The 23,883-nt window shown below is 31.9% G+C and overlaps 1 protein-coding gene across 1 annotated transcript in view; it reads left to right on the top strand.

The window, feature by feature from the left end:
• The first annotated feature begins 803 nt into the window (after positions 1–803).
• LOC113517310 (nuclear hormone receptor FTZ-F1) overlaps positions 804–23,883 on the top strand; it is a 138,914-nt gene continuing 115,834 nt past the window's right edge. The window contains 1 exon segment of the mRNA XM_026901965.3: positions 804–1,184. Coding sequence (XP_026757766.1) covers positions 1,004–1,184 — 181 coding nt within the window. The 5' untranslated portion in view covers positions 804–1,003.

Genomic DNA, 23,883 nt, shown 5'->3' on the forward strand with positions numbered 1-23,883 from the left:
AGTATCTACAATGGTAAAGTAGATGTCACTACGAGTCTGAATAATAATAGTGGTGGTAAAATCTGTCAGTAAAATGCAAATACACTGAAATAAAATATATATATACATTCTTTTTATTCTTTTATCACAAGTATTAAGTACGTAAAAGATTCGTTTTTTGCCTTTAGTATACAACACAATCATGTTAATATTACTTCATTTTTAAATACTGAAAAAATAATTCCTGTATAACGCCATCTTGTATTTCTTCTATAAACAATTTATTTTTAAGGCATAACTTTTAGATGGCGTCGCGGCTACCGGAAGAATAAAATTATTTAACGTCTAAAACATATATATTATTAGAATAATTAATACTCATAATCAAAAAATATTACTTTATAATAATTGTACTTTGAAAATTGATTAATATTTTTTTTATTAACATAGAAAATAATAAATTTGCAATCATACTTAATAAAGATTGACCCACTTTCAGAGCCCTTGTGAAAGGATTGTGCAATAGAAACGGTCATTTATTACACAACACAGAGCATTCATAAGCAAACGTGCAATTTTGCATCGTTTTCATGATTTTTAATCCAGCATACTGCTTCTGAAATAAAGAAGTGATAGTATTTTCAGATATTTTTTGACCTGTAAGTCTTTTTGCATTCAATTTAGGCTAAATATTATTGTTTGAATATTATATTTATTTTATTTATATTCCATACTAAAATAGGTAATGACATAGTTTTATTAAAAATTAGGTTAATTTCTTACTGCCCTTTACCGACATATTTCAATGTCAGTCATGAGTACAGTAGCTCTATTGAACCCGAGTTATGTCGGTCGGAATATCAAAGTGTAAGTGAAGTGGCCTAGAGACCTACATTTTGTTTTTAAAACGCATTATCGCTTAAAATAAGCGATTTTTGAGATAAAATATTTCTTTAAAGGACGCCGGTGATATTTTAAAGACTGTGGGGTGGAATAATAAAGTCGCCTCGTTCGATATTCGTGTATGATGCACGAAGACGCTCCAAAAATGAGTGTAGCGCAGAGTCTGGTCGCCTCTACGAGCCAGGCAAAGAGCGAGATCGTGACCGATGTCCAAATGGATTACGATTTGAGTTCTACAGAACCTAAACCACCAGAGGCTATAGGAATTGACTTAAAAATCGCCTATGTGGATCCTGCGAATGGTACGTACTATTTCCTATTACGTCTTTAGTAAAATAATAAATAGGTACCTATATCAAAAAAATATTTATTTTCTATTAGAATTTTATTAAATTTAATCCAAACAGATTATGAATTTCCGTAGTCAAAAATAACAATGTCATTTATTGAATTAGATTTTAGTAAGAAGAGAAATATGGAAAATACGTAGATAGTTGCTGCATCTGATAGTACAATGAGCATTCAAATTAGAATCTACTAAGACACGTCTGGGACATGAGGCCTTAGAGAAAATTATGAATATCATTATTCTAGGAGAGGACAAGTGTTGTATAATAATACCTACACACATTACGTTGTATGCATTGTGGAGGCTACCTGCTCGTACGCTCGGCTGCTCGGTGTGGCAACGCCGCATTGGTTTTTTCGCGCTATCCTGCGATAGAGTTGCTCTAAAGAACAGACTTTAGAGTTAGGTACTGACTGAATAGTAGTAGGTAGCTCACGGAACATGTTTCGAGAATAGTTTCGTTGTATAATTAGCTTAACTTCCATCTTGCGGTGAGTGAACGAGTGTGTTCATGTATTGTCTCACCGTTTCGTATTCAGTCTGTGATGCGACGTCGTATTTTGATTTCATTCGGTGTCAGTAGGGCACGTTTGCTTGTCTGTGGGCTGCTGTAGCCCGATCACGACATCAGCCGTTGCAGCATATTAAGCAACTGCACGTAAACTACACTACATTACTTTATTATTCTTTCAGATCCGTTTGATATTTAACAGATTAGGTATACCTAATATACCTACCTATTGCTGCTATAATGACGCGTTGTTGCGAATGTTCTGGTTATATTTTCGGAAGTAGGGCAAACGATGATTCTGTTTGGAATCTGACAAGTGGGTTGTAGTAATGTATTGGATTATATTGGTATTATGGGTGATCCACACAATTTATTAATGTGGGACAGGCGTTAAATACACAGGTACTTATAAGCATAGACAAGTGCTGAAAACATTTGAAGATTATATACATACATAATTGTGTAATTATGTTCCTATATAATATAATAATCTACCAAAAAAATGCTGCTCCAGTATGTCCAATACGAATATATCCCGTTATTATTTCATGAGATTATCGTTGGTTTATTAAATATACCTACATTAGAGTAAAGTAGAGTAAATATTTATAACGTCGCCTTGTGGTGCCAGCATAGAATGGGCCAAGAAAGGGTTCTTTTCCCGTAGATGTCGTAACAAACTACTATGGGAATTAAATGATCGAGGGACGGTCAGCAGCGTTCCTCTGAAAACTTCACCAAAGCCTAACTGCGGTTGCCAACCCGCCTGACAAGCAAGGTAACTATTGGACCCTCCCCCCCTCCAAGAGGGTAGTCTGGAGGGCTAAAATAATATTATATAATCTAATATATAAAATTCTCGTGTCACGGTGTTTGTTACCAAACTCCTCCGAAACGGCTTTACCGATGTTTATGAAATTTTGTGTGCATATTGGGTAGGTCTGAGAATCGGCCAACATCTATTTTTCATACCCCTCAATGAGAGGGGTGACCCAGCTCTAATTTTTTTTAATTTTTTTGTCAATTTTTCTTTATTTTATTATTATTTAGCACTGAAAAATACATACAAATTAAAATTTTCACGCTTTGACGATCAATCACTGTTGTTTAATCGCAATTTTTATATGCCGCAATAGGTTTGCAAGATGACAATCGAATATAATAATTGTAGTACAATATATTTTCTAGAATATAGTTCTAGAAATAATGTATATGGCAAAACAACGTTTACCGAGTCAGCTAGTAAATAAAATAATATTTATCTGATAAAATGAAAAAGCCAAAATAATTAAGTTATTTGTAATTGGTCTTTTGTAGGAATGAATGTCTTTTAGGGGTTAATACATGGACCCTTTATTATCCGTAAGAACTCTGTGTAAAGATAAATTAACGATCTTCATTGTACCAGCAATACTGCTGATCTATACAGATGTGGCGTTTACAAATTATACATTGTTGATTTTTAAAGGTTAATAGTCTTTTGTTCCATCTGTATTGTTTTTAATAACATTGAATGAAACGAGCATGCGGCTCATCTGATGGTAAGTTATTATTGCCGCCCATAGGCACCGACAATATCAGAGAAATTGCAGGAGTGTTGCACGAAGGAAGATGCTCTTTCCTTGAAGGTTTTAGACTGCTGGGAATTTCATCTATAATTTTATTTACAATAATATTAAATTATACAACATATATATATATATATATATATATATATATATATATATATATATATATATACCGAAATAATTATTCAATAAAATAAAATTGGCATGTATGGGAAGAACTTGTGACGGATGTGCAAAACTGATATAACAAATTTAATAATGACAAATAAATTTTTTAATAAAGGTAATCCGGACTCATACAATTTTTATACAAAATAATTTGTGTTAAATTTAAGTGCAGTCGAATATTTTTATTCTTATTCATTATTTTATCTTTCAAAATTAAACGACAAAATAAGCAGTTTAAGGAAGCGTCTTTTGATGACTATTATAAAAGCTTGCCATCAATGAAAAACTTGATTAAAGAGAATAGACGAATTACATAAAAAGAAAAATCAGCACATATATCAGATTGAGTCAGGAAGGGTTTTCTTGAACCTTTCCTGACTCAATTTGCGTTATTTTATACGAGCATTTTAAATATACTATCGGGACTCATATTGAAAAATATACGAGTATTTTAGAGTGAGGAGGATAGATTCACAATGGATGTTGAGTAACCTCCTCGCCGGAATGATGTCGTGACATAACAGTTGAACTTGAAACACTTATCTCGCTGTTTACCATATTATTTTATGTGACGAGTTTTGGATATAATATTATGTTTCGAAAATAAAACGCTAGTAAAGTTTTTGCTGTTTGAAGACAAAAAAAATGGCGACCAAAGTAAAGTGATTGAAAAAAAAACTAAGATCTTAATATATTTTTTTTAAATTCACTTATAGAGAATATTAGATAGATATCAGTTCCTTTAACAAATCCATATAGTATCAATTCTCATGAAATGTTTGTTTACACTTCTAGCAAAGTTGTTTACTGATTTGAGCAACAAACCACTGCTTCGCCTTGAAAAGGGCTCTTGATCTCTACGTTTAACACGAGGAACTCGCAGTGCTCAAACTTTTGGTTCCCTCAGGTACAGCTTTACCTTGAAATGCGGCTTCCCACGCTATATATTTAAAATTACTAACTTAGAGTAAATAAACCTTTGTGTTCCTCAAAATACTGCTTCGCGTTGAAAATATGCCCTTGCCCTTTGAAAACTAGAAACTAGTAGTAATAAAACTTTTGGGTCATTCATGGTATCGCTTCGCCTTGACAGTGCGTGTCCTTGCACTCTGTTTTTGAAACTAGGAACTTAGAGTAAATAAACTAGTATTGCTTCACCTTGACAATGAGAGTAATTAAACTTTTGGGTCTTTCGATGTACTGCCTTAAGAATAAGGGTTATTGATAGAAATGACGTTTCTGAAAATTCAATAAGAGCAAATATTAAATTCCTCCTTAGGGCATAGGGTGTATTTTTTATACCATTGAGGTACAGATACAAGCATACGGCTCCCTTGATGATAAGCGGTTACCTCAGCCTACGAACATCTACAATACCAGGAGTATTACGCGCGTGTTGACAATCTTGAAGAAACCTTTTTACCTCTTTTTTTAAGAACCCCATGCTGTAGTCTCTTGGAAAAACTTCTCATTCCATAAACTTAGCGTCGTGGGAGAAAACACGCGACCTGATCTGACCTGATCTGAACGTGACCATCTAGACTATAAGGTATAAGGGTGAGCTCCGTGTCGATGGCGAGCTATACGATGGTAGAAAGTGGCCATGGGCATTATATTGAACAATTCCTCTGAGCACAGTCCATAAACAAGCGGTAGAATACGCAGAATGAAGTAAAATCTCTTCTAAGGCTTAAGAGTTCGATACAGCTTGTAAGCCTGAGATCATCGATAATTATCATAGCTCGTCGTTGCACTGAGTCGAAGGGTTCAAGCTGGTATCTAGATGCTCCCGACTACAAGTGACAGCAATACTGTATGTGGGCGTGGATTTGCAATTTATGAAGTATTGCTTCACTCTATTTCATCTTATCTTCGAGATGGCAATGAAACTGTACATCATTAAAGATGTCGACACCAAGGATCTCAATGCTTTTAGAGATGTTAAGAGACGTGCCCTGGAATTGTGTAGCCACAACTGTTAGCAATGGGACTGGTAATCCGCGATACATATAATCCCTTCCCGCTCGTACCATGTATTAGGTTAGATATAACAGCATATTGCTCAAATATATCGATGTGTAAATTGCTATTGTATATATTCTCGTTATTTAAAAAAAGTATATCTAACTATAATTAGACGTTATAGCAATAGCATAACTATAATTAGACGATGTCTGTACATGGGAGATATTTAATAAAAATTGATATGAGGGGTCCATGGAAGTCAAAATAATATTTTTTAGAAATTTTGTCTGTCTTGCAGTATTTTTAGTTATTTATTATTTTTGAAGAAAGCTTACAGCTATAACTTAAAAATTAAATCTATATAACAACAATAAGCTAATTAAAAACTACCACATAGTTGACGAAAATTGAATTAGTTACAGTATAGATAATTAATAAGTGCGCAAACAAAAGCTAAATATCATTAAAATCACCGAATGAATAATTTGCGATGGTTTTTCTTTTATAACTGCTGTTACTATTAAATATATCTATTTCATTATCTCTACTATATTATTTTTGTTGTATTGTTAATTTTGTTTATGATATGAAACCGCTGCACCAAATTGTACGCGGTTTTAGCAGTTGTGTTCTTGAAGGTGTACCTTATAATCTGGGAATTCTTGATAAGTCAAGTCATGTGGATAGATAGGTAAAATAGGTCTATTTTAATAGGTTTCCAATTTTCCTACTTCTTAAATCATTAGTTTTATTCTAAATTAGATTACATATTGTGAAAAATAGTTGGAAATAACTAACAAAAAAAATTTATAAGTATTTAATACATTTATAGTAGAGACTTCATTGTATTTACCTGAGTTTGTGTTCTTGTGATATAATAAAAAAAATTTCGTGTATCAACATGGGCATTCCCCCAACTTCCGGACAGTTCAAATTCAAATGATCTTTATTTAAATAGACTTGTTTACAAGCATTTTGATATTTTTTAAATCAACTGCATGGTTCAGAAAGTTGTTATCTGTTGAAAAGTTCGCTAGATATGTTGCATGCACTGTAAATTAATGTCATTTATCCATGTCTTAATCAAAGTTTTCAGTCACTCAAGGCACTGCTTTACCTTGACATTGCGCCCTCGCACCTTACTCTAAAAACTAGAAATTTTCAATGAATAAAGTTTTGGCCCCTTCGAGGTAGTTTCACCTTTACAATACCTTTTCGTACTATACGCATAAAATTATAAACTTAGAGTAATTAAAGTTTTGGGTAACTTAAGGCCCTGCTTTACCTTGACATTGGGCCCTCACACTTTACTTGGTAAACTACAAATATGTAGTGATTAAAATTTTGGGCCCCTCGAGGCACTGTTTCACCATAACAATACGTTTTCGCACTTTACGCCTTAAATTAGGAACTTACAGTAATCAAAGTTCTGGGTGACTCAAGGCTTTGCTTTACCTTGACATTGCGCCCTCGCACTTTACTCTGAAATCTAGAAACTTGCAAAGATTAAACTTTTGGGTCATTCCTCTTACAGCCATGATTTGATATCGTGTGACTCAAAAGCATACAATCGGAGCGGATCGAACTAGAAGTATTAAGAGTACAGAAACTGAAAAAAAAAGTTTTAAAAAAGAAAAAGTTTTTTAAATCAGATTGTATAATTTACACCAGAGGGAGATTTTGTACAAAATTCATCTGCTTGGGTATATCTGTACTATTAATTTTTTTGCCGTAATATGTCTGTATCTGTTTCGGTTTAAAGAGTGGGGTATGACAATGATATTATATTGTCATACTCCACTTAAGGGTTCGGAGACTTAACGTCAGAACTATATAGTTATGGAATGGCAATGCATGAAGTATGTAGCCGTCACACACAGTATATTCAATGTTCATGGTAGTGTTGATATGTACAGGCGATGGTGACTAAATGGTGATGGTTATATATATTTATATATATAATAATTCTGCAAAGTTTGAAGCAAATCTCATGACATAACAAAAAGTTTGAAACAAAAATTACCCTTCCCCCTATAAGTTTAGTACAAGAAAAAGTAGCCTATAAGCGTTTCCAAGGTCATATTTATCTTTATAACAAAATACATCAAGTTTAGGCGTGAAAGCGTAACAAACAAACAAATCACTCCTGAATTTATTATATTAGATAGGATTTTTTATTTATATTATTTTTTATTTTTATTAGTATTAATTATGTATTTTAATTTCTCAACTTACTTCGCAAGGTATTTGGCGTAAAGATATACATTACTTAAGCGTTTCGGAACTTTCGGGATTATCTACGAGTATTTAAAATATTACCTATATATAATACCTATAGAAGTAATATAGGTAAATGTTCTCTCACTATAATAATTATTTCGAATCCGGGCCTGTGCTGATTTATATTGGATTTATTGGACTTGCTGTAATTATGTCGAGTTTATCTATTGAATGCAATGTAATTACAATGATTTTGTTTTATTTTGACATTTATATCGCAGCACGATGAATTTTACAGTACTATTACGCACAAAGTTGTCCCTTACATTTTTTATAATGTTGTTCAGTTTTAATATTTAGTACATGTCAACAATATTATTAATCAATCATTAAATTTGGTACTAGACTTTAAAAGTTAATGCCACCTCAATTTATCTAATATGGATTTTTTGACAAACAATTCGAGCGCCATCTATCTCAACAAGATGCTTAGCTTCTTCATGTTTTCAGTCGATTCCTGAAGGACTTACCACCGGGAATTCTCCTTCCGATGAATATTCTTCAGGCTTCAGTTTGATGACAGTTCTGGTTGAGTCAGTGCATCGGGTTGCCGCTTCTACTTCTTCTGCCCTCCACGCATCCGATTATTACACATTTATATAATGTCTGGTTCTTACATTTTGGTATATTTTTCATATATATCTGTTTTAACTGAGGTAAACTGTTGGTACTATTAAACAATATACCAAAATGTGTATAATTATTTCTGTTATAACTTCCGTTCTTTCGGCTTTGTTTGCATAAACTTCGACATGAAGTATCATGTGTTAATCTAGAATGTGAGTAATCTCTGAACAACATTATTCAAATCCGATTAGGTGTTTAAGCGTTATTGAGGAACAAATTATTAAAACATCCTTACATTCATATTAAGAACATTACCTGTATTCCGCGGCTCTAATCGAAAAAAACGTAACCAACCGTTTTTGGTTACTAAATATTGCACTATTATCACAAAAATGCGCGGTGTATGTTCCGGCATAGAATAGGTCACTCTTTCTTTTCCCGTAGGTGTCGTAAGAGGCGACTAAGGGAGATTATAGTGAAGAGATGGGTAGTAGCCTCCTGAATTTTAATATGAAAATAAAAAAAATGTACATGGGTGTTTGCTAAGATTAAAGTATTAATTACATAAAATGTAAAAACGATTCTGTCTACAAATCATTTATGACTTAATAAAATTTAAATTATAGAGCTTCTATATTTATATTATTTAGTTGGTTGGGTTCCTAAACGAACTGGAAGAGAGAAAAACAATTATTAGTAAAAAGATCAAACAGCCTTATTGCTATACCTCAGAAAATCAATTTTCACGCAGTTCCCCCTGAAAACTACTGTGGTTAATTATTTATGAATTCGTCACTATGGGCCAACTGACCTGTTCTCATCCCCACATGTCATCATTCACTGGTGCTTTGCCAGCGTATACTGATACCGCAGGAGCGGTTTACCATTCCATTATCATTAAAAAAAAAACTGGGACATAATATTGAAACTTTCAGTCTCAAATAATTAAGTAATAAAACTAAAATTAATAAATAGTCTCTCAACCAGCAGTAATTTCAGCCCAATTGAAAATATGCATGAGTAATCGGTACAATTCTTGAGAGTAAAGTTTGAGTAGTTATCGTTTTTGGCAATCTTAATATAAATAAAATTTATTATTATAAATAACAAAATAAATGTAGGTTAAACAAAAAAGAAACTGTGCACTCGGTAACGAGCGCCAATGAGAAAATCTGTCATCACAAATTTCTTCCACTAGTCGCTCGCCTCGTAACTCTACCAAAATAATGCAACTTTCAGACAATGCTGAACATTAAATGCAGAAAGGTTGCAGAGCATTGCCTCAAAACGATCTGAGTTGAGAAATGTCAAATCATTGAAATGAATGCCTGAAACTGCACACTAGATTGTTAAAAATTACACAAAATTTTGAATTACTTTTTTTTTATAATAGTTCAAGTGATTTTTATTAATTATGTCGGTATATATATCAAAAAATTAACTATATTAGAAGATATTAATATCCTTCAAAAATTCATGTAATATTGGTGCAATTGTGCCATTTTAAGCTTTCGCTTGCGTTTACTAACTCTACTTCTATCTTACCTTACTCTTTCAATAGTTGTTTAGTGTAAGCATGTAGAGAATATTTTACGAGAAGTAGCGGAATGTTCTTTCTGCGTTCGCTTAGAATTTTTAACGTCGTTATTTTTACCTCTTTAAATTTACCTCTTCTATGTTTAAGTTCTCGTTTCTTATAGGGAGGCAGTGAAAACTAAAATCCAAGAGTTCACCTTTGACCTTGGTGGCGTAGTGATTTGATACAGTGCTTCACCTTCCGGTGGCTGCGAGCTCGCTCCTACCACCATACTCATGAGTATGATTGAATGTATTGGTCTAGGCATTATCGATATATTCCGCTCTTAAATATTTATATCGGTTGTTTTGAACCATAAATAAATAAGTTAAAGATATTTCTTATTAAACTAATTTATGGGCATTTTTTAATAGTTATTTTTTATAGGTCTGCCATCCAGTTTGGAATGAAATTTCAGTAGAACGAGCAAGAAAATCGGCTGTCGCTTTTTTTTTAAACAAAAATTGAGTGTATAAGAAAAAAAAAATTAAATATGAATGAATTCAATAACTATCAATAGAACAAACTGCTTAATTTGGAACTAGATGTCGCTGTGGTATATATATATGCCATGGTCTATTTATTATGTCGCAGAATACTGCTACTAAACAAAAATATTTACGTAAATCGTACATAAATGTATCTTATGTGATAAGTTCGGGTTATAACGTGTCCGTGTACCAAATTTCATTGAAATCCATTCACTAGTTTTTGCGTAAAAGAGTAACAAACTTCCATCAATCCATCGTTACTAATTTTCCTATTTACTCGTACTATATTAATAGGAGCGTTTGCTTGTTTCGCTCTCCTAGTGCAAATTATGCATGCACGTCGGTTACGGAGATTGACTTGACTGTTGTTTATTAACTGTCTGATGTTAACCCGGTAGGTAATTACCGTTTAAATAATTAATTCCCTTCTACTTTTATGACAGAATATCAATACATTAAGGTGAATACACACTAGAACACTCCTTATAATGTAATGCTTCTCGATGTCGTGTTCGATGCAGGTAAATACTGTGATATTAATTTTTGCATTGCATTCATAATAATAATAATAATATACTTTATTACTCAGACTACAATTTGGTCTATTTTGTTAGTAACAGTTTTCTTACAAACTATGTTAGAAAAAAAGAAAATCTAATTAAAGCAGTTCACTCAGATGTGACTCAGCCGACTAGATCAGCATCTGAATGAAATGCCCAATTATAGGCGAGTTATATTTCTCGCCTATTACTTTTAGATTTTTAATCAATCTGCAGATGTGTTATATCTATGCCTGATTAACTGTGACGGCTTTTGTTGTGTATCTGTTTAACACACCGATTCACCTTCCAATAGTCGCAGGTTCGATCCCCAAAGAGTACAAACATTCCATGTTCAGTTCGTAAAAAGTTGAATGAAACCATGAACGAATACCAAAACCGTCTAGATGTTATGTTACTAGAAATTTCTCTAGTGTGACCTTACCTTTAATCTTATCTTACTTATATAGTAAAATTGTTACTCTATAGAGAGGTCTTAGTAAAATTAATAGACAATAATTTTTTGAACTTTTGTTTGTCTGTCCGTTTATTTGTTCCGTCATCCCGCAAAAACTACAGCACCAAATTGAAAGAAGTTTTCGTAGTTACTTTTCTGAATGTTTCTTTTAAAATCTAGTGTATGTTCTTAATTTTGATAGTCTTATCTTTAGAAGTGGTTGCTTCTAAAATTTATGCGAAGTTGTGTATAAAAACTAGTGAGGAATAAGTGTAGTCACTGACCGGAGCGGTGAATGCAAACCTGTAGGTACATCACCGGCGAATTGGCGATTCGTTGCCTTTATCGGCGGAAGGCCGACTCGCACTTAGCAAGTATTTTTTTTTATTTAATTGTAATCTTGAATGTGGAGCAAGGTTGGAGCGTTCGACTAACATTAAAATAGAACAAATAACTTGAGGCACGCATACTTCACTGTTTACTGTACTCGAGTTAACTCTTTTTCAATGTAATTTATTGTCTATTGTCACATTTTCCACTTCAGACATTCGCACCAAATACCCACTTTCATGCAGGTTCATTTAAGTAAATAAATTATATAGACATTACGAAATGTTCACATTGATAGCATACTTAAGTGGCACCTAAGCATAAAGACAATTGGGCATTTGTGTCACATACATGAATAAGGCTTATTGCAATTTTATGGATTGCAGTAAGCTTTATTTTGCTCATCATAATGGGTTAGACTCCGAACGTAGTTGTTTGTGCTTTGATTTATACTATAAACGATTCGTAGACATGTCGTAGTAAAAAACGTAATATGGAATAAGTTTGCAATGTTTCGTGTTTAATATGTTTACTTTATTATAATAATAATAATATATATAAATTGTATTATTCTGATATGTATATACTTAATTAAACCTATACCAACTACGAGTAGCAAAGAAAAATAAATCGTTAATCTCAGGATTTCCGTCAATTCATACATTCATGTGTTCCTCATTTTAGCCTGAAACAATGAAGTTTGGGAAACAACAGCTCTGTACTATCAGTGAGCCACGTCTGTGACCTAGTGACCTAGTTACTCGTCAGAATATCGCTTGTATCATCCAACATTAGGTACGTAGGTATTTAGTAGTCACTACACGATTTACGCTGTCACTTTGCAGTACTTATTACTGCGAGCATGTAACGCGTGTCATGGAAAACTTTTTCTATTCTAAACGCGTCTCAGTTAAAGATATAATCTGTTCGAACCTTTTTTATAGTTTGTAATTTTTTTTTCGGGTAAGATTATATAAAATCTAATATTTGTCGGAAATTGAAAGACGTAGCTTGGAGTTATATTACTCCGATTTATGGATTACAAACGCCGTAAAGTCGATTCTGGCCGACACCATAAATTTTGTCAATTTAAATTTCCAAATAACTTTAGTGAGTCCATCACCAGTGGTAGCGTATATACAACATTTTAGACCTGTCAACTTTACTATGAAAATTTGTCCAAAATTCGTAACCGACCAAATATAACCCCCATAAAACTTCTATCTAAAATAATACATTGTAGGATGTTTAATAAATAAAAGGATATTTCGGGCTCAATTTTGATTTTTTGTACAAATTGAAATGACAAGCTGACGGCTTCCTGATGGAGATTTGCCGTTGCATATAGACATATTGTAGTCGGATCTAAAGTCCAGTATTCATTATTAATCTAGGCGTGTCATTATTTATTTTCATCTATAATATGACAGGAAACTGATGCAGAGAAATTTGAATACAAAAACCTATGCCAAACCGCCTAGTGTAGCAATATTAAGCTCTTGCAGGGAGAGACTCATGGTTATCAGCGTGCAGTCGATGAATTAATTACATCGTCAGAAGAGGACGACAAAGGTTGGAATCTAATAAAAAATACATCATCATTTATCATTCATCTTCTTTATAGAGTTTATTGAATGTATTATATACTATTTTGTATAGTATAAGATATATATAAGAAAAGGATTGAAAACATTTATCTCCGAGTCTGAAATAGAGATGGTTATAAGGATCCTTTAAATAAGTAGATAATATTACTAATAATGTTTATGTATGTATAATATATACATATTTCAGAAGTTAATATTTTATACACTAGAAAAAACGTAAACTGAATAGTATTCTGTGACATAACGACGAAAAGATATCAAATCTTATGAAATTTAAAAATATTATTAATAATAACGGCAAACAGCTAATTTGATATATTAATTTAATATATTTTTTAATCTTAAGGGCTTTTATCTTCTTCGGGTAAGTGTATTAGCCTTAAGGTACCCTGAACTGATATCTCATATAAGATTTTATGTAGTTTACCTACTCACGGAAAGGTAAAAATTAATAATTTACATCATCAATAATTTACAGAGAAGTTAAAAAAATTCTGATTTGGGTTCAGCTAATATAGATGAAATAAGATCAGTATTTTAAACAAAAACAAAAAACATATACGATACCGATTAAAAATTAACTTAAGTTTTAAAATAATAAATATTTAATTTATTTAGATGAAAATACATTTTTCCTATCTAAACTTATAATAAATCTGTAGAGAGGTTTATTCTGTACATGAAATATATTTCCAAAATAACTATCAGGGGGTGATTAGTGATCGATACTGATGCCAAAAATGCAATCAGTAAATTTTTTGTCTGTCTGTATGTTCGTTATAGAAACAAAAACTACTCGACGGATTTTAACGAAACTTGGTACAATTATCCTTCATACTCCTGGGCAGGTTAAAGTATCGTTTTCATCACGCTACGATCAATAGGAGCAGGGAAGGGAAATGTTGGGAAAACGGAAGAAGTTACTCCATTTTTAAGCTTTCGTCGCGTGCGCAGCCTTAATGGTCACTTTTTAAAATGTAAAAATGTCCACCCATGCGACGCCGGGACGGGCCGCTAGTAATCAATAATATCACAAACTTAATAAGGGGGTGACCAAGACTTTTACATTAGATGTGCAAATTTATTATGGATAATGGCGAGATCGAAATCAAATAGCTAATGTTATATCTGTCAAAAGTGAAAATCCAACCTAAGTAGTTCTATACAAAACATCTTTTTTTTATAATTTAGTTAAAATAATAGAAGAAATGGAGTTAAAAATTTAATTAATAAGAACGATAAATAGCTAATTTTATCTATTAAATTCAAGCAATACAAAAACGATTAGGATTAAACGACACGTATATTATGATAGCAGACAGATTGTAACCAATCGAGACAGGATAAATTAACGAATAAAAGTTATTTTCAGTTAGGCCACGATCTGGTGGTCCAATAAAAATAATTCGGATGACGCCCAGGCCCGGTGACCTGACACACATCAGTTGGCGCCAACAACTGCGACATACTTTCATGCTGAAAATTTTCCTAATTTATTTCCCAGTGCATTGTTAACTGAAATATTCTGGGAGAGGGATAAGATAGTAAGAGGAACTAATAGACCTATAGTTAACAATGTACTGTACTCTATTAGGTCGTTTTCTACGCAGTCTCTCGTGAAAAACGTCGTGTTAACCACGTCCTGGTGAATTCGTCACGATGAACCAACTGACCTGACTTTATAGTCAGATATCATACCTTATTGGTACCCTGCAGTGTATACCAATAACACAAATGACGTTACCATTGCATTTATATCCCATTAAAAAAAAATATTCTAACAATGTAAACAAGGACAATATTTTTTTTCAATTTTCTCAAGAACAAAAGTTTCAAAATAACCCGGTTAACAAATTTCATCGAAATCCATCCAATAGCTTGTGTATGTTGCGCGCGCAAACTATATATACCTGTATATACCTGTCTACAATACTATTACACTTTTTTTTAGTATTCCAATGGTTTCTAGTACAAGAAGTATTACACTACCATTAAAAAAATACCAAATAATATAACAAACAATTGAATTAACTGTCCCAGGATCCTAAAATTTTGAAGGTTCCTTTTTCGAAGAAAATGGAATGACAACTTTGTCGTCGTTAGTGACTTACGCTAGCGGAGTGCTAGTAAGCGATGATAGGCAATAGCAAGGATGAAGTTACGTTAGTTGGTCTATCGTAATGAATTAACTTAAATCTGAAAACACTGCTTTCTAAGTTTTGTTGCCCATCATACAAATATAGCGACATGGAAGCAAATCTATAGGTGAGTTTAATACCGTCTTTAACTGTCCACTGTTTAATATTAGTCTCCTCTTGGGTGATTTTGCCAGTAGTTGCCACACTTGGCCGGCGGATTGACAACCGCAATTAGGCTTTGGAGATGTTTTAATAGGGACGCTGCTGCTCGTCCCTCGCCCTCCCTTAGTCGTTTCTGACGATATCCGTGTGAAAGGAAGCTTAATAATGACAAATTATTGCATAATATTGTATGGCTTTAATTCAGAATTTCTTTTGACAATGTTTTAGGCGTTATGAGTACTATTTTTAATCTATTGATTGTAAGCGTATACCAAACACCATGGCATTGTTTTGTTCCATTTTAATTTTTATAATTTAATTACAGACACATCGTAAAAGTTTTAACTGAAATTGAAACGGAAACCAAAATTCGGTTTCGAGTGTGAAGCCTTATTTCGGTCGGACTCTAAATGCATTTATCAACAAACAGGAATTAATTTTTATTTGTTTAGATTAATTTATGTTCTGAAGGGCAACATTGATTGAGATTAATTTAATATTTAGATAGAAGTCGTTACTGGTAAAACCGCGGTATTGCCCAATATATGATAGTCTTAATCTATTACGGCAGCGATAGAGCATTTGACTAGCGCCATACTTATCGATGATATCTATTCAGGAAGTTTAAATTGGAGTTCGAACAGACCGTAGATATTGGGTACTTCCTACAATAGTATTTATTTTGAAGTAAACAAATGTGAACCAGACCATGAGTCTATAATATTGTTGTTGATAATAAATTATTATTATATAGGAACATTGTGATATCTATAAAAAATGTTATGAGACTCCAGTTGTTGTTGTTGTTTATGACAATGATTACAGATTTATATATTTTGCGTTTGAAAAATAGTTGTTGTCTGCATATATTTCAAACTAGAGCTACGAATCATCGTACACTACCCTGTTGGTATAAAATACCTTAAACCTTAAAACCGGGAAGCGAGGCTACAAAATCTATTCTTTAACCAAAATAAATAAATATATTTTTCTTTGTAATAGAAAATTGATAGGTTTCATCAGGGAGTGGAATGAACACCGACGATCAGCTCACATTCTTAATATACTTTATTTCTATTTTGTAAAGTTTTTATATTTTGTGAAAATATAGTATTAGAAAAACTATATTGCTTTTGGCGCTCATACGTTCGTGCCAAAGTAATAATTCTCAATTTTCTGGGTTGCTGGTATTGTAGGAGTCTACAAGCTTATTGTTCATTGTCCGATGACCTATTTAATAAGATACATCATTCATAATTTATTCAATCATTATTTTAAATTATTAGTAACATAAGTGTTAGTGTATTTTACATAAACAAAATATGTATTTTGTGTATAAAAACTGCACAATCATATTCATAAAGGTTAATTTACATAAGCATAATTTATGAATGTGCACAATATTAACCCCAAATTCAGTAAGTACATATGCAATTACTGAAATAGCATCCCATTAGCGATGTTGCTAATTAAAATAAATTAATAATAATACGTCAGGTAAACCTTAATTAATGTTGAATTGTTTTCAGACTAATAGTAAATTAGTTTTTAACTGAATATCTATAATAAGTACAAACAAGTTATCATTTAATAAAAATAAATCTTAAATGTGATGCAATGGGAATGCATTCTTTCATGTTTGTATATAAGTTATAAAAAAGATGTTGATATTTATAAGTCTCCACGAATTTATTCTGCAACTTTACATTTACCATATGTAAAGTAAGATGTCTTTAAGATTTTAAAAGTTGGAAAATGCAATACTAAAATTGCCATTCGAGGCGTATAAAGTTACCAACTGTGGCTCGATTTCCATAGTATAACTGCAATAGTACCATAGCGACTAAATCATTGAAACCATTCGTATTCTCATCCTTGAATGATGCCGACCAATTTTAAAGTTATTCAGTTATTACGTAATCAAGGTCTTCGTGTTAAATATTTGATTTATATTTTTTTATATAATTTATAATGTTAATATACAAAGTAAAATCGAAATCATTAGCATACTCTAAATATTTTTCCTAAAAGTTTAAGTTTATAATCTGAGCTGGAAGCGCCATGTAAGTTGACTGTGGTATTTCTATAAATGGCGAATTCGACGATTTGTTTTATAAAAATCAGCCATACAACAACTAGGTATTAGAGGAGGGAAAGAAGAGATCGTTAGTAATGGGGATTAGTAGCACCATTGCTAGCAATATACTCTGTCAGGTTGATCAGATCGACTGACGGGGTACACTGAGAACATTGTTCCTCTTGGAAATCATCGTGGTTAATCTTGATGTATTCGTCACGATGGGCCAACTAATCTGAGGGCCTACCATGAAATGTTTTCCGAAATTTCGGAGCCAAACGAAACAGTAATTTGATGTTAAAATTACATAATACATGCCGTTTAGAAATATTAAAAATGTTAAAATATTGTTCCTTTAGACTTTTATGATAGGATGTATAACTAACGAAATGTTAAACTCCCTTTATTGATCCAATTTTGGTATAAACAAAAACATGAAATTCAGTCCGAAATTTCGGAATTTCATTTCATGGTAGACCCGCTGCTTTCATCCCCATCTATTTTCTCTCACTGGTACCTTCCCATCGTATACTAATAGCGAAGGCAGGGTTACCATTACATTTCAGTCATCAGAAAAAAAACTAGGTACTAGAGTGTTAGCACATCTGGCATCTGTGAACCATCCAAAGATAACGAGTAAATCGCCGATGCGGGCCATCGACGATTGCCATTTTACGCAACTCACACGTGTTCACTCTATGTACGTACGTGTTTTGTCTGCAACTACAATTAAGTTATTCAACAGCCGTGGATTTGAGAAGGTTGTCAAATACTGCCTTCAAGTGTTGTCGACTTTTATAAGTGGAATATTTCCATTACCTTCAGAGGTATCCATCAAAGTTGTTGTATGAGATTAAAATACCAATATATAAAGTTTGTAAAGTTACTCAACAAAATAATTATAACTTATCGAATCTCATCTTTTTAAATTGCATGAGAATTGATGTAACAATTTCGTTTTTTTTTTTTATTTTTATTCGAACGTTTATATTTCAATATTTACCATGCGGACAAATAGACAAAAATATCACTTAATCGATATTGCTTGGTAATGTAAATAGAATATATTTTTTATTATATTTTCTTAATTAACTTAAGTTACGCGTAATACTTGCATTCCCCTAGACGCCTGATTTTATAATGTAGCATACTTATTCAATTACAAGTATAACGTGCGCTAATTTGAATTTCTACATTTTAACAACATATCATTTCTATTATATAATGACATAGGTAGCAATTTAACATTACATTGTTATAGCCGGATACAGGAATTAATCGGAATTATACTTTAATATATTTTTTTTTTCTAAATTAATATAGTACATTGTAAAACAAACGTAAAACTACTTTTCCATAGGTTCACTGTACTGATTTTACATAAACAAATATCGGAAATGTAAATGTTATTCGTTTAGGTTACATAAGGTGACATAATTCGGTCAAGTTTAATAGAAACGGTTTAAAAATATTACAGTTCTTTGATTAAATAAGCCCTTACGGCATTGATACCCGCTCTTCGACAAACGTATACTTAACTGCCTATGCATTATGTATTTAGGTCGCTTGTATAATGTGTATTGACATGTGGACATGTCAGGTATCAATTCTGCCAAGTCGATTGTTTTCAACAATGTGTGAAAGTAACAAGTGCTTTGTTTAGTATTACTAACTTAGCTTACTAAATTAGTAAATATTACTTAATATGAAAATGATTGACAATGATGTACACTGTCGTTTTTATTTAATTATATCCCTGGGCAAAGCTTTCGCTGTATATTAGCTTACCCAAGATCGCCTTAGCCTTTTTTTTATACAGTTTAGAATGGGAAGCAAGCTGACGGCCCACCTGATGGAAAGTGGTAATCGTCGCCTATAGACATGAGTACTATGGACATAACAGAGTATGCTGTATTACGTATTGTACGTATTGTTATTCCTGAATAAAATATTTAATATTGCCGTTAAAAATCATTTTTTCAATAATATCTATTTAGGTATAATATCAATAATTTTTAAATCAAACAACACTAATGTTGTTGTACTAATAAACAAACTAAAATTGGAGATGTTGCTGGATTCCCTTCTAGAATTATCGAACAATTTCTCGAGGGGATACAGTCCAAAACTACCGACGTCTATTTTGTTATAGTTATTGATGCACAGTTGTACTGAGCTTACATGCTACTTACTACTCTAGTCGGTTTAATCTTGAATTCAATTTCGATTAATGAATTTGAATTCAATTTTGATGGTTGTATTTTAATTGCTCGAAGCTGCCCTAGAACGGTTCAGTCTGCGCATACACACTTCAGTTCCAGCGATCATATTGCTCTTTGCAAGCTTGATATATGCGAAAATACGGGCTTTGAATACCATGATCAAAATAGCGAGTTGCCAAAACGATTCAACATTGATGCAGTCGCTAAAACCGACCAAGCAACCGAATGTAGTAAAATCACTAAAATTCAATGCTGAATCCACACAGCATTTAACTATTCAAGATTTTATTTTACTAAATAAATTTTGTTCATATGAAACAAAAATTAGAACCTTTTTGGAATTGCTTAAAAATCGCTGATGCTAAAATTATCGTGCGTTCTATATTCGTCTTTACTCACTGTAAAGAAATTATTAAATTGGTTTATTCCCACTAATATAAAAATAAAAGGGTCATTTGCGTATTTGCATTTGCAAACCAGATTGAGAGTTTCTACGATGAGTTGCATTTTTTGCTAAACTAAGCAAAAAAATTATACAAATTATAAAAATTACACATGTAGAGTACATATAAGAGTATATTGGAAGATTGTAAGGCTCACCCAGTGGATGTAATAAATAAATAAATAAAATAAGAAGATTAAAAATTATCTCTATTTTAGATTTTTTTCAAGATTATGTAGGACGTGCAAAATTTTATTCGGTTTCGAGAATAGATTTTAGCTATAATTTTTTTTAGTAAAATGGGGGTTAATATCGTACTTCTTAATTTTATTTTAATAATTTTACTTCTTTCGGATATTTGTAAATTAAACATAGACGGAAGAAGACAAACTTCAAAATGTTTACTGAAAAAATATGCATGAGCTATCGAGTATATTATAGCTCACTCCCATCTGTGTCATTTATGTGAATTATTATATTTCTTTTTTACATACTGATTTTCTGTAAATTATAGCTCATTGTTTTTGAGAAATTATGTTTATTTAAACGTGGGTCCATATGTTATGTAACTAACAATTTTCAAGTTTAATGTCGAACGCTTTCTGATATAAATGTCCATGACAAACGGGCAGACATGTGAGAGACGTTTTTCTTTAGATTGCTAAAGCATATATTTTGTGTGAAGCTCGACAAGTTATTTTATAACCACTAAGTATACAACTTAAATATCTCTATACAAATATTTGTTCTTTCATTACCTCGAAAATTGCATGCTTTATTATTAAAAGTACGTCAATTTGTAATATTTGATTGATGTATTACGTAATGAAATAACATATCAGCAATTCCTAATATCCCCAGTTTTATATTGTTAATACTTCTTGTAATGCTAGCGCAGTTTTTTAAATAGGTACACAACGGATTACCTGTGAAAAGTGTTAATGTATCGCTTATCGGAGCTTTTATTTTTATTGAAATTTTAGCCAAAATAGAAATGATCGTCTTCATTTAGATAAAATAGAATTGATAGGCAATTAGTCCTTTTAAATTAATTTCGCAAGTATATGCGGATTCTATCAATTATTAAGAATATTATTATTGGTATTTTTTAAGAAATATCAACTTACTGGTATATATAGTAATGGTCTGTGTATCTGTATGTTGTCAGTTTTGTGAGTTGTGAAGTCACACTTGTCACATCACAACATATATCCCAAGGTGTATGAGAACAAGTAATAATACGAAGTTTAAAACAGTGGAGGCAGCGTCCGGTTTTTGTGTATTCAAACGACAGTTTGAGCGCTATCTGTGTCAAGGTGCGGATCTACTCTTGCGCAAACGGTTTTTTAATACTATGCCCGGTTGCGGTAATTAATTCGATTCGGAGTGTCGCAACCAATGATACAGGTTATGTTTATTCGTATGTTTATAACCAATAAACTATTGATGAGTTTGCATTTTGTAAAATAAATCTTTCAAAGTAATTACGACTATATACGAAGATAAAATTAAAAAAATATATTAATTAACGTTAACGACTTCAATATATCAATGCTCGAATCGTGTAACGGGAGAGATACGTCTGTTCGTAAAATAAATGTTGGGAATAAACTCATTAAACCTTATTTCTGTCATTCCACACATTTTTTTAATATTACTACATTACATTGCGTCACTGATTCATAATCATGGACGTATGATGTCAGATAGCACGACGGAGATTATTATTGTTAGAGATTAGAGAGTATTACAGATAGTATAGGTAACAATGTATTATTCATTTATTTATATGCTTTTGTATATTCACTTTTAATATATATATTAAATAACAAAAATGTACACAGGTGGACTTATTATTAGTGATTTCTTCCAGTCAACCTTGAAAATCCGGAAGGAGAAAGTATCTATAGGGTTTGTATATAAAGCATTATATATATATATATATATATATATATATATATATATATATATATATATATATATATAAATAATATTAATATGATAAATTATAAAATTATATTATTAGTAACAGAGTATAAATAAATAAATTTGCGAATAAAAATAAAATAATGTATAGGTACTATTTATCTTACTATAATAATAAAATCGTAACTTGATGCCATTTGTGCATGGAAATAATTAAGAAGAATACGAGGGGTCTTAATGAAACCAATAGATGTTAAAATAATTTGTCGGTAACTAAACTACTGCATCACATTGGATGCAGTATTCATAGTTGTGTTTCTAAAGGTCTAACTAAAATTTCATCTAAATTCAACTAAACGTTTCATCTTGATACGTCATCAAGAAGTGGTCTATATTTTTGATTTCCCTACTACTAAAATCAAGGCGTATGAACGAGCAAGCAAAAAGTCAGCAATAAATAAAATGGTCCAATGCTAACATATACAACGAATGCCAAGTCCCTTGTAACTCTAAGCCCTAATTGCCCTATTTTTAATATTTTAACAGATTACTATTTCGTAATTTACTAAAATAAACTTAATGTCCACTACTACACATAGGCCTCTCTCATAAACTGCCAAAAGGAATAATCCCAAGCCACCAGCATTGACTCTCTGCAATGCATATGAAGTCGCCGCTCCATCTTGTGAAGGGTCGTTTCACATACGCTTGCCTGTACGGGGTCACCACTCAACAACCTTTCGGTTGTCGGTTCTTCGAGCTATGTGATGCATTGTCTTTGATATTATTCATGACAAAAGCATTTATCACAAGTAACAATACTGTAATGCGAAATATTGAGATGTCATTGATCTATTTAGGAACAACAAAATATAACAGAGGAAATGAAAGTACAATCCACCTCAATAATAAACAAAGCCGCTGGATCAAACAACGCCACATCTATTATGGGTCATTGAATAGACGTAATTAAATACACGGACAATGTCACGTTCATTGCGGAATATCTAGACTCAATATCTAAAAATCTCGTGTCACGGTGTTTGTTAACTCTATTCTTCAAAACTGGTCTGTTATGAATAGTTTATCCGATTTTAAAAAAAGGAGCGGTTATTAATTCGGTTATATAATAATAATAATAATAATAAATCTCTTTATTTTCAGGTATATACCCATAGTTAACATTTTTATATTATTAATTAAATAAATTGTTATTATTATTTTTAAAATATACATCAATTATAAAATACCAATTTAAATTATTTCGTTATAAAATCTCTTGTCGTCAGGTATGCTGTGAGAAATACAGTCTTTACAATATTATTACTTGTTGTCATTAATCTGTCATGAAATTTTGCCTTATAATTACGTAAAATAGCAGAAACCAATTTAGAAAATTCTTTCTTTAAATTGTAAATAATTTTCTTTCAGATTGGCTCCAAAAAAATTCAGCAAAATCGATTCAGTTGTTTGTTTTTTAAATTAATATAACTGGATTTTTTTACTATTGAAGTTAGTGTTTTTTTTCTTTTGTGGAGAAAAATGTACTTGTTATAAGTACATGTGTATTTCCTCTAATAGGAGAGGAAAAAATATTGATTCGGTAGAGAGCAAAACAACGTTTGG

This window comes from Galleria mellonella, unplaced genomic scaffold, assembly GCF_026898425.1.
Source record: "Galleria mellonella isolate WM207_F2 unplaced genomic scaffold, CSIRO_AGI_GalMel_v1 utg33, whole genome shotgun sequence".
NCBI classification, from domain to species: domain Eukaryota; kingdom Metazoa; phylum Arthropoda; class Insecta; order Lepidoptera; family Pyralidae; genus Galleria; species Galleria mellonella.